The 15,451-nt window shown below is 47.7% G+C and overlaps 2 protein-coding genes across 4 annotated transcripts in view; one reads left to right on the top strand and one right to left on the bottom strand.

Annotated features, from left to right (window-relative positions):
* CTBP2 (C-terminal binding protein 2) overlaps positions 1-4,904 on the top strand; it is a 115,795-nt gene extending 110,891 nt beyond the window's left edge. Inside the window, exons 6-10 of the mRNA XM_084290484.1 lie at positions 35-249; positions 581-711; positions 1,220-1,347; positions 1,953-2,070; positions 3,376-4,904. Coding sequence (XP_084146610.1) covers positions 35-249; positions 581-711; positions 1,220-1,347; positions 1,953-2,070; positions 3,376-3,556 — 773 coding nt within the window. The 3' untranslated portion in view covers positions 3,557-4,904. The remainder of the gene's footprint in view (positions 1-34; positions 250-580; positions 712-1,219; positions 1,348-1,952; positions 2,071-3,375) is intronic.
* Positions 4,905-7,770: 2,866 nt separating this feature from the next.
* The window catches only part of ZRANB1 (zinc finger RANBP2-type containing 1), a 32,873-nt gene continuing 25,192 nt past the window's right edge, over positions 7,771-15,451 (bottom strand). For all 3 annotated transcript variants that reach the window (XM_084290265.1, XM_084290264.1, XM_084290266.1), the window contains exons 8-11: positions 14,109-14,229; positions 13,167-13,296; positions 10,144-10,373; positions 7,771-9,226 (exon numbers count right to left, since the gene is read on the bottom strand). In XM_084290265.1, coding sequence (XP_084146391.1) covers positions 9,008-9,226; positions 10,144-10,373; positions 13,167-13,296; positions 14,109-14,229 — 700 coding nt within the window. In that variant the 3' untranslated portion in view covers positions 7,771-9,007. The remainder of the gene's footprint in view (positions 9,227-10,143; positions 10,374-13,166; positions 13,297-14,108; positions 14,230-15,451) is intronic.

The raw sequence follows: 15,451 nt of genomic DNA, 5'->3' as shown, positions 1-15,451 counted from the left end.
GGCTCAGTGAGCTCTCTCCTTCCCTCGCACACAGGTCGCACTGCCCAGGCGGTTGCAGTCCGAGCCAAGGCGTTTGGCTTCAACGTGATCTTTTACGACCCGTACCTGCAGGATGGCATCGAGAGGTCCCTGGGGGTGCAGCGAGTCTACACGCTCCAGGACCTGCTCTACCAGAGCGACTGCGTCTCCTTGCACTGCAACCTGAACGAACACAACCACCACCTGATCAACGACTTCACGATTAAGCAGGTAACGAAGGCGGGCACAAAACACGCGCTGCTGCTGGGTTTCTGCGCCCCCCCAGCCCGTGGGCTACCCAAAAAACTGCTGGTGTCCCCGTGTCCCGTGGGGTTTATGGGGTGCAGCACGTTCCCTGGCTCCGTGGCTGCGGGATCGGGTGGTGTTTGCTGCCACCAGCCCGCGCTGGCCTTGCCACCAAACCCCTGTGCCCCATAGTGGGGCCCTGCCTGCAGCCCCAGGGGTTTTGCAGGAGCAGGGGATGAGGGCACAGCCCCGGGGTGCCCCCCAGGGCAGGTCCAGGGCACAGAGATCTCACTGCTCTCTCTCCCGGCGCCGCCAGATGCGGCAGGGCGCGTTCCTGGTGAACACGGCGCGTGGGGGGCTGGTGGACGAGAAGGCCTTAACTCAAGCCCTGAAGGAGGGACGGATACGAGGGGCTGCGCTCGACGTGCACGAGTCAGAACCGTTTAGGTAAGGCCCTCGTGGTGCTCCTGCCTTTCTTCCTTCCCTTCCTTCCTTCCCTTCCTTCCTTCCCTTCCTTCCTTGCACCAGCTCCTCGCAGCATCCACGGGCTGTGGGCTGGCACAGTGAGGGATGTTTGGGGTTTCGGGGAGCTTGGAACAAGAAGCGAGCTGCTGAGAGCACAATTACTGCTCCCGTGTCCTTGGGCGTTTTTGCTCGCAGGCTGCAGCTCCCTGCTCAGCGACAGCCAAGAAGGGGTTGGTTGTAAGGGGGTGCAGCTCCTCGGGATGGGGTAGTGCTGGTGGTGTCCTTGTGCCTCCCGAAACAATTTTTAATAAAAAGTGCTCCCCCAAAGAGATAACCCCACAAAGTCCATCCCCCTCCGGTGGGTTCCCACCAGCCCAGCAGCCACAGCACACGCCGGGGGCGGGCCTCAAACCTTTTTTCCGCTCTTAACACTCTTCGTTCTCCTTTTTTATACACCGATTAATTTTTTCTTTCCCTCCCCTGCGCACAGTTTTGCCCAAGGCCCCTTGAAAGATGCTCCGAACCTCATCTGCACCCCGCACACCGCCTGGTACAGCGAGCAGGCGTCGCTAGAGATGAGGGAAGCTGCTGCCACCGAAATCCGGCGCGCGATCACAGGTACCCGGCCCCGGGAGGAGCCCGAGGGGCACAGCTGGGGCTTCGCCCTCCTGCAGACCGTGGGGTCCTACCCCTGAGTTTCTTCCCAGTGGGAGACTGAGAAAGCAAACTTTACTTTTCTGCCGCTTGGGCATGTTTCTGTTCCTTTTTTTGTGTGTGTTTTGGGGTTTTTGATCAGTGGCGCACACGTGCAGCACGGCAAAGGCCGCCACCATGACTGGGAGGACGAGGACAGCGGTGCAGGAGTTGCTGCCCCTTTCGGTGGCACTAACCCCAAAGCCCTGAGAAGCTGCTGTCGAAAGATGTGCAGGCCCTGTAAGGCTACATGCCAGCCATAAACCCCAAAGCCGTGAAACCATCTGCGTCCAAACCCTGCCAGAACAGAGCTTGCCCCAAGATGATGCTCGCCATACTCCAGCATTTCTCTTGCCCTAAAAATTGTCCCATCATTAATGTGGGTGGCATAGCTCCACGCCTGGCTGGCCTGGCATTCTTTTCTCCTCCTTCACACCAACAAAGAGAGTGAAATGAAAGAATCGGAGCTTCTTGTAGGGTGACAAAACCAGGACGTTCCTGACCCTTGCTTCCCTTTCGTCCCACTGCAGGGCGCATCCCAGAAAGCCTACGGAACTGCGTCAACAAGGAATTCTTTGTCACGACGGCGCCGTGGTCAGTAATAGATCAGCAAGCAATCCATCCGGAGCTCAATGGTGCCACATACAGGTAAGATGGAGAAAAGGACGGCCCCAGCCTGCCCGGCGCAGGGGTTCCCCTACGGGGGTACATTTTTTGGGGGGGAAACCTTTCCTGATGCTGCTGGTGGTGGGACAGCAGCCCCATGCGTGGCACCTGCACGAGTGCCAGGGCTCCCAGACCAAGCCAGACTTAACCTAACACGCCAAAAAAACCAACTGCAGCTTTGATCAGCTCCTCTGTCCGGGTTTGCTTGGTTAAATTTAAGGAAATCTGTGCCCATCTACGGCCGGGACACCAGAGGTTGCCCCAGCTCAGGGGGAACAAGCACAGCTTCTCCAGAAAAGCGCTCTCAGCTCCGTGTGCTCTTAAAGCACATGGTTTGTGTTCAAACAGCCTTTAAATAACACTGAGACGAGGAAGTTCCCTTTCAGGGATTAGGATTTCAGTTCATTCAGCTCTTCTAGGAAGCGCTGGCTCTGGCCCAGGGGACGTGGGCTCAGCCACACTCGCTGTAGGATCAGGGCTGCATCTTTTAGGGCTTGCAGAACAGAAGAGCAGCAGCACCCTGCAAAATGATGCGTGGCTGCCCACTGCAAGTGGTTGTTGTACCTGTTGGTTCCTTTCCCTTCAGCTGCCTGGCAGAAATATTTGCCTCCTGGTGCAGTTCACCACACCAAGCTATTGCCGTGCCCATGAGATCACAGCTCGGGTGTGTAATTTTAGGATTAAGCCTGTGGAGTTCAGGGAAACAATGCCACGTGGGCTGGGACAACCTGACGGCATTGAAGTACCTCGGGAATTAGTGGCAATATCCCCTGTGCTGGCATCGTCCTCGTCTCCCCTCTGTCACTGGGGTATTTGGGGATTGTCACAGGGATCTACAGAAACAAAACCCGTTCCCTCCCCTTTCAGAGCATGAAGTGCATCGGCTCAGCGAGTGATGCCTGCCCTCGAACACGCCAGGGATTTGGTTGCAGCTTGCTCAGGGGTTAAAACCAAACCAAAGCACACACAACCAGCGTTTGGTTGCAGCCTCTGCTTGCAAATCCCTACTTTTGGGCTTCGGCACCACGCCTCCAGCTGTGCTACCCGTGGGTAGCGCCGTGTAGGTGACAGTGCCAGCGTTTATTGCCACGATCGGTGATAGTTTTGCACAAAGGGAAGGATCAGGAAGCTGGGTCACGTGCATGAAATGAGAAATAGCAACGCTGCCCCTGCCAATGCTGGCAGAAAGGTGGCATCTCTCTGCTCCCCTGCCCTCCGTGGCCTCTGCCGGGCTCGCTGGGTCATCGGGGCCGTGACAAACCCTGCCTCTCTGTGTCCCCCCGCCAGGTACCCCCCCGGGATGGTGAGCGTCGCGCCGGGAGGCATCCCAGCAGCCATGGAGGGCATCATTCCCGGCGGCATCCCCGTCACCCACAACCTGCCCACCGTGGCGCACCCCTCGCAAGCTCCGTCGCCGAACCAGCCCACGAAACACGGGGACAACAGGGAACATCCCAACGAGCAATAGCAGCTAATTTAAAACAAAAAAAAAACAAAAACAAAAACAAACAAACAAAAAAAAAAAACAAACCACTCAATAAACTTGGGACCAAGAGACATTGGAAAAGAAGTTATACACGGACTGAAAAACAAAACAAAACAAAACAAAAAAAGAATTTGATACGGAATTTGTAATGTTGATTTTGGACAGATGCATCATTGATGTTCCAGTGTTAAGGACCCAGCGACAGCAGTCAAGCCCCGAAGAAGTCACCCGCTTACTGCAGCGCTGAAACCTAGGACGTGAGACATTAATGATCGGCTTCTGTTATTGTGTGTTCAGTTTCCTTCATCTGTGCATCAATCACACGAAATAAAAATCGATTTTTTTCTCCCCTCGATTCCTTGGGAAGAGCAGGGCTTCTGCACCTGTCTCCAAACAATTGCAGCGAGCAATCCTTACCGAGTTAACATAGAAATTTAAGAGGAAACCATTATGTGGCTTCAGCCCTTTCCTTACTCTCGCACCCGGTCACCTCTCCTAACAGGAGGCAGCGATACCGGCTCAGGAGCAGAAGAAAAATCAGCTCGGATCCGTTTCGGGGTCCCCCGGGGCCGGCGACGCGTGCCCAAAATTCTCCAGAGAGAATTCGGCCGGGAGGGCCCCAAAATCCCGAAAAAAAAAAACCCCAACGGCCAGGCTCTTCTCTGCCCCTACACTGAATAAAGTAGCTGTGCATCCGCCTACGCCCTGCAATGATGCAAGGAAAAAAAAAAAAACATAAAAAAAAAACATAAAAAAATATATTAAAAAAAAAAAAGAAGAAAGTATTATTACGTTTCACACACTATTTGTACTCAAATATATTTTCTCAGTTTTAAATCTGCAGCTATTTTATCAAGTGGAAAAGTCTTGAGCTGGAAAGGGTTCAAGAATAATGTTGCATTTCCTTATGTCTCAGGAAACACTTTTTATGGTAACTTGTCAGACTGTCTATGAACAAAACCCACTTTTTTAGACATGGATAAAAGTCTTCTTTTCTTCACGTGCTATTTTATACAAGAACACTTCAAAACGTGTTATTAGCTGTGACTGATTTTAACAAATCCTATTAGATTTGTATCAACTAGTTACATGTTATATTCATAGTCCTTTGTGAATCATCGCCTTTTTGTTTTTGCGATGGCCTATTTTGAGCCTTTGTATGGGTACATTCCTGTTTCTGTGACAAGAAAACCTTAAGCTGTCCCAAACAGAAAAAGAAAAAAAAAAAAAAGAAGAAAAAAAGAAAAAAAAAAAAAAGCAATGGCTATCAGATGTTTTGTTTTAGTGTGTTACCGTTCCTGTATTTGTTTATTGTAAAGGTGGACATTTAGCGTTCAGTGCAGTTTTCAATAAAAAGTGATAAAATTTCTATAATTTCTGGAAGGCAAGAGCTGTCGCTGCCGCAGGACGTGCCTGCTGCGTGCCCAAAGCGCTGCCCCGACCGTGGGCAGCGGAAAAGAGGAGGGTTTTAGTGGAAAAGAGGAGGGTGTCCCCGTGCTACACAGGCAGCTACACCTCGCGCTCCTTTTTGTACCTCCTGGAGCTGTGAGGCGGTGACGAAGGGCTGAAGAGCAAAGCCGCAAGGTGCCCGGGTGGCTCCACGTCCACCCCGTCCTTCGCAGGGTGCCTGCAGGCAGGCGGGCACGGAAAGGGACTGAGGAAAAAGCTGAAACCAAAAAGGCTCTCGGTTCCAAAACTCTGTATTTTGGTTGTTTTAAATTAAGCTGAAAACTAGTTACCAGCATCACGCACGTTAAAAAGGAGGTTGCCTGACTGCTCGCAGAGCGCGCCGCCGATTATCAACAAACCGAGGGCGAAACAGGTCGGGTGCAGAGGTCATGGGGAACACCACGTGAAGGAAGTGTCCAATTGATGTTAAGGTTTGGAATTGTTTTAAAATAATCTGGTGCCTCTGTTCGTTTGTGAACAGCCAGCTCGCAGGGGCAAGGACGTTCCTGGGGGCCAGGTCTCGGACCCACCGCTGCCAGCAGCAGGCTCGGCCCCAAAAGTCGAGGGATTTCAAAACCCCAAGGGCTGCAGGGTCTGTCTGTACCTGGCCTCAATGCCAGGGCAGCGTCTGCTGAACGGCCACAAGCTGAGCAGGGGGAGAAGTGAAAGGTGCAGAGGGTCAAAAGGAAGCTCCCTAGGGATGGCCAGCAGCATTAAGGTACCCCCCCGATGGGTTCACGTGCCCCTTGTGCAAACACCAAGGGGCACCAGGGGAAGGCAAAAAGGGGAAAGTGTCACCACAGTTAGGGCAGGGAGAAGCAAGGTGAGGACCCAGGCTGCAGGTTTCAAGTGGGATGTGATTAGGCAAGGAAAGGGGAGACGAACAGTTGCTGCTGAAGATCTGCGCCCGGTACGCTGCTGGCAGCCACGCTGGAGGAGGGCACGGAGGGAGCCTGGAGGAACGGCAGAGGAGCTTCAAACAAGCAGCCTGAAGGTGACAAACACGCTAAATACAGACACACACACAAAAAAAAAGGTGAATGGACACTGCTGAGTGAGAGGAGAAAGGGGAAAAGCAGCAAATGAAAGGTTTGTGGGTGTTTGGAGACTTTTCCTGTTAGCGGTGTAACCAACTGCTGGGGGTATTTGGCATGAGCCGTGCAGCAGAGCTCTGGAAGAACCCAGAATTGTTAAATTTTAATGTCTTAAAAACCAAAGAGATACAGGGATTGTCACCGAGGAGTTCATAAATAAAACCAGGAAAATGAGCAGGCGTGAAGGAGGCAGTGATGAAACACCAAGTTGTGTGCTGGGCATGGGGAAAGTGACACCGGGAACCAGGGCTGTGCATGTACTCGCTGCCCAGCTGCAAGGTGACATTTGCAAATTAATCTCCCATTTGTGAACCTCCAAGCATGCAAGTGAAGGAGAGCACCCATTAACGTACACTGACTACCGGGCTAGCACAAAGCCGGGGTTTGCATCTCTTTAATCTACAGGTACATGAGGTTTGGATTACTTTGATTTTGGAAAAAAAAAAAAAAAAAAAAAAAAAGAAAAAGAGAAACTTCACCAGATCCGAAGCGAGCTGGGAAGCTCGTTAACCTGAACATACCATGTTACAGCACATCAGAACAGAACAATAATGATTAAGAAAGCCAAGAGCTCTGGAGTACCAGGACTGTCCTCTCATACCAGAACCAGACAGACATCAGAGAGCACGGTGCATGCTTTTAGGGCAGCTGCAACTGCGTGGGGAACGTCCCCGTGCCACGGAAAGGTGGCGGTGGGGACGCTGGGCCCACGTCCAGCGGCAGGAGGTGAGGGAAGGCGTGCTGTGCAGCGTGGCTCAGGGTACTTTTCACATTAGTTGGTTATTCTCCCCATGTCAGAAGGAAGCCTCGCTTCCCGAAACGGAACATTACTGCAAGAAGTGGAGGGTAACGCTTCGCACACCCCTTGAAGCAGCCTGCCAAAGGTAGGAGCTTATCTCAAATGCTGGGCCCTGGGCGAGCTGGGATGCGAGTTACAGCGAGCTTCTTCACCCATGTCCTTCACCCTTCACCCTGGCTCAGGCCACGTAAAATCCCATCCCAGCTCACCCAGCGCTCAGCTCCCCTGACAGCAAAGCTTTAGGTCATCAGCTCGACGAGGAATAAAAGGGTTTCGCTTGCAAGTTAAGAAAAAAAAGGACGAAATGATACCAGTTTAGGAAGCGAACTCGAAACAGGGACCGTATGCTTGTCAGAAAACCTCTTCGGTATCAGCAGCTTGCCTATTTAGTTCAGGTAAACCAGACGGCTATTGCAGCTAAACATGCACTCTTTTACCTGAAAGTTTGCGCATGCACCAACCAGAGGAGCTAAAATGGCCAAAAACGTGAAGACATCTCATAATAAACCTCCATGAAATCTGTGATGGGAAAATTGCGAAGTTAATACAGTACTTCATTATTTCTAGGCTTTTGGTGTCGTCACCAAGTTTCTGTAGGAGTTGTGCACATTTCAACACCAATCTAAGCAGCATTTGGAAGAAAAAAAAAAAAGCAGCAAGTTCCTCCGGGTTTCCATAGCTCTCAACTACATAAAAATATGTGCTATGGGGCTTCGTTCCAAATTCTAATTAAAACAATTTCAGCTACTGCAAAAAAATTCCTTATTCAACCACCACACCATCAAAAGTGCTTTTCAAGAAAACCTGAATTGCACTGTATATGTAAAAACTGGCATTAACCTTTAGTGTTTAAGTGAGATTTTTAGATAAACTTTATCCATTACAGGTTACATGGCTAAAGTTATCAAATATAATAAAATTTCTACTGGAGAATATACTCTGAACTTACAATCTTAGGAACTTACATAAGTATGGCCACATCAATCAACATGCAAGAAATTCCCAGGCTTACATACTGAGAAATATATAACAGTGCTTTTAAAAACAACTTTAGCATAGTTTCTTCTTCTCAATCAGATGTGATGACCAAGGAATAACCCTTTAAAAAGATGGTTTTTCATTTGCAGCAATGTTTAAGGTGATGAAAGAGTAAATGATGCGATGAGATATAGTTTGTATCACAGCAAGACAAAAGTTTGGACGATACAAAATTATCAATCAGGGCTGAGTCGTCAGATTTCACACAATTTGGTTTAGTATATGCTCACCGGAAAAAAAAAATCCATATATTTTAGGTCACTTCTCTGAATAAATATTCTTAAGTATATCAAAGGGAATCTATTAACTATTAAAGGAAGAAAAAAGACAAAAAAAAAAAAAAAAAACTTTTTCAGGAAGCAAATCATTTCACTCAATGAAAAATTTACCTTCTCTTCCAGTTTGTTTCATAGTGTTCAGATTTTATTTTGTGGGCACAGCAGTAACTGAAGCATTAGTAAATAACGAGTGTATTTCTGCTGATGACTTGCTGTGGGTATTTTGTGCAAACAAAAAAAACCTGACCATCTGACCTGGGCACTAGTGAGCTTTCACATCAAAGGGCCTTTCACAGAAGTGTGTCAGAGTATCTAAAGGTGATGCAGAATCCCAAGTTCTACTGGGAGAGGATCTCAGAGGGAAGAGAAATCCATCTAACGTGTGCTTTCGTAAGTGCCCTTATTTGAAAAGTTTTCTTTGCAATAATTAAGATGCTGGTATACTTTTCCTATTACACAACCTCTTACACAACCACATGCGGTACATTTATAGACAGATTTACAATCAGAAAGAAAAAGTGTTTGTTTCTCCTGTCTTGATAATAAAATTAGCTGTTTTGTTTCTTTTTCTTTGTTTTTATACAAACTGTAGTCCAGCCCATTTAGTGCTCTCCACGCAGCAGATGAGCTTCTAGACTCTCCCCATGCTGGTTCGAGAAATCCTTTGCAGCATGTTGCTTCTAGAATTGGGTCGTTCCACCACGAACAGCTACAGCACAGCCCTAACTCCAGGTCAGACGCTACGCGCTGGTGACTTCCCGCCCCCGTCCCACCCTCACTCGTCGTCGTCATCCTCGTCTTCCTCGCCGTCGGAAAGGGATGTGCACGGGCGGATCTGGCGGTAGCGATCCAGCCACTTCTCCACCATCTGGGTGACCAGAGGGTGGTTGCGCCGCCGAGAGCTCTTCTGCATCGCCACCAGGACCCCTCCTTCCGTCACGCAGCAGTCCAGCCACTCCCGCAGCAGCTTCTCCTGCTGCTCCTCGTTACCTATCTTTGGGGGAGAGGAGACAGGTTGAGAACCAGGCCTGGCACACGACCAGCAGCTCTGCAGCAGCCACCTGGGAGGTTCTGAATCACCTCCGTTAGGGAAGCAAGGCTTTTTTTTCCTCCATGTTATCAGTATCAGCATACAACAAACACAACATCTCAGTCTCCACAAGTCAAACCAACGCACGCTGCTTTTCCAACCAGGATTTGAAAGCTCTGGTAATGTTCTCCAGCTATTTTTCTGCTGAATTTTCCAAACAGGTATTTGCAACGTGGCTGTCCTACATTTCAATCAGTTGTGAGAAGCTAATTATTTGCAGAAGGCACAAAGCGTAAGGATGACAGGTCCTACAAGAGCTTTCTGTTTACAGAGCAGCTTTCAGCAGCCTAGCAGTACTTGACACAGAGCACTTCCTCTTGTAAGACATCACTAAAACATAAAAACCTCCCTCCCTAAACTCTGAAGTTGATACTTTCTCTCCTTCCTTTACAAGATGCCCACCTTTTGCAGTGACTTCGTGTTTCCATCCCCTCCCTCATGTAAGCACTTTACTGAGCTGGTTCCCTGTCATTACTGTGGCTATTAAAGAAGAAACGAGTTGTGTTTCATTACAATCAAATAGGTAGCCCGTGCTGTAAATACCTGCCAATGCTTCTGTTGCATTCATTAGAAAGCATTCAGCTGGCATTAGTGTCAGAAACCTTATTTCTGGGTCCTTTCAAGGTACACTTGCAGAGTGTATTTACATCCAGCTTACAGAACTATCAACAAACATCGAGGATGAGGGAAAATATCTTCCCGAATGAGCCTGGATGATGGGAAGGGAGCAGAACAGCCTATGTCCCCTGCAGTACTTGGGCTGCAAAACCACTGGAGCTGCAGAGCTGGCTGAGGCCACCAGCTGCAGGAACAGCTCTTACCTCCTGAGCAGAAAGGAAGTGAATGTGCAATAGTTTCCTCTCGCTGTCCACCAAGGGCAGAAAGGTAACGGTGACATCGTCGTCAGTGTTGAGGTTAGCACCAGCACCTCGATTGCCATACCCGTCGTTCTCCATGGCAACCAGAGCGGAGAAATGGCCCCTCGTGTAGCCCAGAGCGATGGGACTCTTCCAGCAGAAACTCTGTTCCCACAACAAAGGCAAATACACACCTGCGGGGCAGAGCAAAGGGCAGGACTCAGAGCTACGGGAAGCATCTTCATGCACAGCTTTTGGCTAAACGGATTTTTTTTTATTATTATTATTATTATTATTTTATTTTACTTACAGGCTTTAAGAAAAATTGCCGTTTTTCTCCCTACCCTTTTTAGCTCTAAAGCCAGCAATTCGCTCGAGGTGCGGCAATAAACCCAGAATAAACCTCATAACAAGCCCAGAGCTCTTTTCTTCTAGGAACGTAAACAATTCTTGGTGTGTACTGCTGCGAGACAACTTGGGCAAAAGCATGCCTCACCTTGTGACGGTTTAAAAATAGCCGTGCACAAACTGAAGTGCACACGTAGCATAGCAACCTCCCGTACTACAGCTGCTGCCAGCGAGTCAGGAGCAGGCGCTGCGGCTCAGCAAGGCGCTCCGCTTCTCCTCCTGCATCCGTGGACGGGGCAGGGCAGCAGGAAAATGGAAATCTGAGGCAGGGGAAGGCTTTGGAGGCTTGCCACAAGTTTAGAACTCAATTTTGCTTTGCTACAACAGAAGTCAGTATGGGCTACGCCAGTATTTGTCCCTTTCCCCCCGTTCTTTAACCGGGGAGCAAGGGAAATCTAAAAAGAGTTGGAAAGACGCAGAGCTGCACAAGTTTTTATTACAAAAATCTGGATTTGAGGACAAATCCATAGAGCATCTTCTTAGGGTGACCGTTCTTCCCTTTCTTCCCACCAGCTGCAAGGAGCTGTCACCAGGTCCTACCCGGTCCCGCTCAGAAGTGGGACTGATCTGTTCACGTCAGGATGTGCATTTATAAGAGGAAATGGGACAAATTGAGTCGGGAGGGTGAAGATTGACAGAAACGCCACAGAAAATTAAGAGCAGGGGCTAACGCCTACCCTGGCAGCCATCCACGCAGGATTCGGTTTCCCAAACCTGAGCTGATGGTTTCGGTCACCTTTTCTCCTCTTTAAAAGCTGTACGTTCACGCCACTGAGTGCACGCAGCTAGACCAGGAGAATGCTTCAGGCTGGGTAAACAGATCTTTCGCTGCCAAAGCCTTAATATTTAAAGAAGCATTAACAGTCAGTGGCCATCCAGGTAACGAGTCTGACACTTAGGGGATTCACAGCAGGCTCACAAAACCCTGAGCACGCCTCAAAGCTGCTGAAAAGAGGGCACTTGCTCAGCAGAGCTCATGAGCACAGAAGTTGCCTTGTACCATCCCAGGAGACCCGTCTCAGCAGCTCGTGCTACCCTGCGTGCAAGCGCCGCACAGCTACTGGGCTTCAGCTGTGCTGAGCATTTAATTAGCACACATTAACCACAAAAATGTGGTTGGACGGGGAGAGAAGCAACTTCAGGTCACTTGAGACAGGACTCCTGCGTTCACCTGTTGGTGTTGTGTGTCTGGACGGATGGACGCAGCTCGTGGCAGGCACACATCATTAATATTTGTCCCACTGAATTCCTGGAAACGGGCCTAGCACAAGGCTGCCCCGGGCACCCGGTTACCTCCTGGTTCACGGAGCAAGGGAACTGTTTCAGCACGGTTAGGCTGAAGCACACTTCCTTGCCTCGATGCCCAATTACAAAATAAAACTGTTTTGCAAACCGCTCAGCCTTTAAGTTAAAAAAGCAACAAAAACCCCAAGCGTGCTATCTATATGACTGTTCCTCCCCAGACGATACCTCTATCATCTCAAATCACAGATAACATGCAACTATGGGTACCAAATTTCACACTCTTCAAAGAATTTCACTTCCCCATTCCTCACGCAGGACACTTGGTCGCCACCCAAAACTTACAAGCCCAACAGCTTCTCAGATCTTCTGAGGACTGCAGTCTCCAGAAAGCCTTCAGTAAGCAGTTACATTTGACTGTAACACCACAGCCTGGAATTCTTCTAATTATTATGGGTTTGCCACCTCTCTCAGCTTACTTTATGCTTAGATAATCAAAAGGGGCTTCCAGGATCTGCCTGATCTGGTACCTCCCACAACAGGCTGGCTGTAGAGCACATGAACAGAACCCCTTCCTTGTCAGCCTCTGGGGCATCCATGCCAGTGAGTGGCCACCTCCTTAATTAAGTACTAAAGAAGTTCAGCTTTATCATTTTCCACCTTTTTTTAATCTCTCTACCTTTCCTTGTATACCCCTGCCTCTTGCTTTGAGGGCAACTCCTTTTCACTGGCTGCTTCACAATTCACCTCCTACCGTGCTGCAGGATGACAAGGCACACCCCTCCGTGCTGAAAAAACACCCAAACACATTACTCTTGAGAAATTACACCACTACAAAGAATACAAACACCTTTTGCCTGCCTTCCCCCCGGGTTTATGAAGTACACCGGAGAGCATCCCTCCAGAAATGCCAAATACAAGATGAAGTGAACATTTACAGCTGCTGCTGCTACCACCAAGCAGAATTTCAGATGCAGAATTTCAGATTCCAGTTGTTGAGCCTCCCGTGTCTTACAGCAGTACAAACCACACGACTTTTGAGAAGTTCACACAAACCAGAGCACCTTTAATAAATTATAGGCTAAGAGCTGGCTGCGTGGAGGTCAAATGACTTTTTACCCTGTGGTTCAAGGCAGCACGTCCATCACAGAATGGAAGGCTGAAAGTTTTGTGGGGGTTTTTGTTCTTTTTAATAGTAAAAGAAAGCTTACATCAAATACTACTCCACCCCCTGCCATCTAGTAGCTTGTGTCATTCTCCTTTCAACTGCCTTTATGTTTACAGTTTATAGCTAAACATTTTTTAATATTAAATCTGAAAAAAAACTAGATGCTTACCTTGAAAACGGGTATATCCTAATGTTTCTCCTCGGAAACTCTTAAAATATTTTACTCCATAAACTATAATTGGTCTTCTAAGAATATGTGCAAGTACAAAAATGTGTGTCTGCTCCAAACTTGCTCCAGGCTGCACCAAACATAAACAAAGAGAACATTTGAAAAGGAACTTACTCTCTCTACTTTGAAATTTGAAAAACATTCCCCAAATTGAGACAGAATGCTTTAAGAGTGATCTGGTTTGACAAAAATTGGAGTAGAAGACTATTACATGTCAGTTACAGATAAGCAAAGAAACATTTCAGCCTGCAAAATAACTTAATCATCTGCAGTAATTCTTTGTCCCATCTCCCCGATTCAATCTAAGATCTCATCCCGCAGTTAGTAGTGAAGCTCTGCAAAATATTTAGTCTAAAAATAAATTCACTTGTTTGGGGAAAGGTTAGGGTAAATATCATTTGACGATGGGAAAAGAGCACGTCCAAAACAAATGACAGGAAAATAGCAACAATAAAAAGCCACGCACATATGCTTTAGAAGAGGAGCTAAGCTTTTCCTATAGTTGGAAGCTTATTGAGATGTAATTCTCATTTTGGAGGGGTGGTGTAAATACCAAATTGCCAAATTCTCAATAGTTTAAGCTTACAGACTTACAGGTATGTTCCAGGAGATGCAAGTTGCAAGAGGTAGGCTATTAAGCAGACCAGTAAGATCTGGTCTTGCCTAACAGTAAGATCAAAATAAATTATTTTCAAATGAAGTTTTCCCAACTTGGCTGGAAGAGCCTACTAAGTAAGAGTTTAAGATCACTGGCTTCAGAGGAATGTTTTTCTTTGTAAAAGAAAACCTTTATTCCTGAAGAGCACTCTCAGTTCTTAAAATTTCTTTTCAGACAGATTAAAATATCCTTTCCAATGGCAAGCAATGAAGAAGTTTTCTTACCTGGCTTGCAAGAGAGAGTATGAATGCCCAATCTTCCTGCCACTGTTCCTCACGCAACGAGAAATGTAAACCAAAGCTTTGGGAATACCACGATTCCCATTCTTTCCAGCGTGTATAGAACCTAAAACATGGGGGGAAGGCATAGAATGGTGAAGACAAAAATATGCACTCGTACAAAAATACACGCTGTATGTCTGACAGCAACACTCAGCCCTTGTAACCCTTTCTCCCAAATCTGTAACAAACAATAAAAAAGACAGCATACATCAGGAAAATAGGTTTGTGGATAGTTTGTTTTGTTTTTTTAAGATCTTCATGAGATTCCATTTGCTAATCCTCATTTAAGAAATCACTTGGGATCGTCATGCCTACAGCAAACATGCTGTAATAGATGCAGGTTCCTAACAGGCTCCTGGCTAGTTTGATAGTCTTGTAATAGCTTTTTTGAAGTCTTATTTAGCCTTATTTATTTTTGAAGTGTTGACCTATGGCAAACAAACCAAGACGTTCCATCTCATGTAAGAGAATTACTCACTGTTCTCACACAAACAATACAGGTATTCTCTTCTTTAACCAGCTCATGTGCCAATTCACTCCACAGTGCCAGCAGATCGACTTCAAAAAGACTATAGTTAAGAAGCAGAATCTGTTTTGTGTCAGCTTTTGGAGCAAAGAGGAGGGTAATATTACATGGGAGAGATATAGAGCAGCATGGATTGGAATTAAAGAATTAGATACCAGAAAACACAACCTGATCCCACTTATACTCTGTAAGTCGTAAGGTTTTAGTTTCTGTTTTATTAAAATAAGCACTTTATATGCTACTTCAGTCCCAGTGTTTTCTTTCTTAACTACACAGCAAAATGACAACTGTATTAAAGAGCATACGCTGGCTTTTTAAATTTTAAACTCCATCCAACCACTGTAGTACCGAAAGACCCCAGCTTCGCATTAAGAACAGGGGTTTAGCCAAGACTGTGAAGCCAACACAATTATTGTGAGGGTAATATATCCTCACAATAATACATGTACAGGGCATCTTCTGGACTTACCTGGATCTGTTTCTATTCAAATGGGGCCTCAGCCTCAAGCCAGAGCCCCGGGGGCTGCCCCTGGCCCCCAGCAGCACGTCTGTGCTGGGCGGGTGCCGCAGCCCTGGCCCAGGCTGCCCAGAGAGGGCCTGGGGGCTCCTCCTGGAGAGCTTCAAACCCACTGGGACCTGGAGCTGGGCACCCTGCTCGGGGGGTTTTTAGGAACCCAGAAAGGAATTCTGGCTGAAGTCTGATGTATTTTCACCACCCAGTGCCAGTTAATTCTTGAAGAATTTCCATCTAGAGGCAGAT

Source organism: Netta rufina (assembly GCF_964035555.1).
Source record: "Netta rufina genome assembly, chromosome: 7".
In the NCBI taxonomy this organism is placed as follows: Eukaryota; Metazoa; Chordata; class Aves; order Anseriformes; family Anatidae; genus Netta; species Netta rufina.
This window is presented reverse-complemented; position numbering and strand designations above follow the sequence as displayed.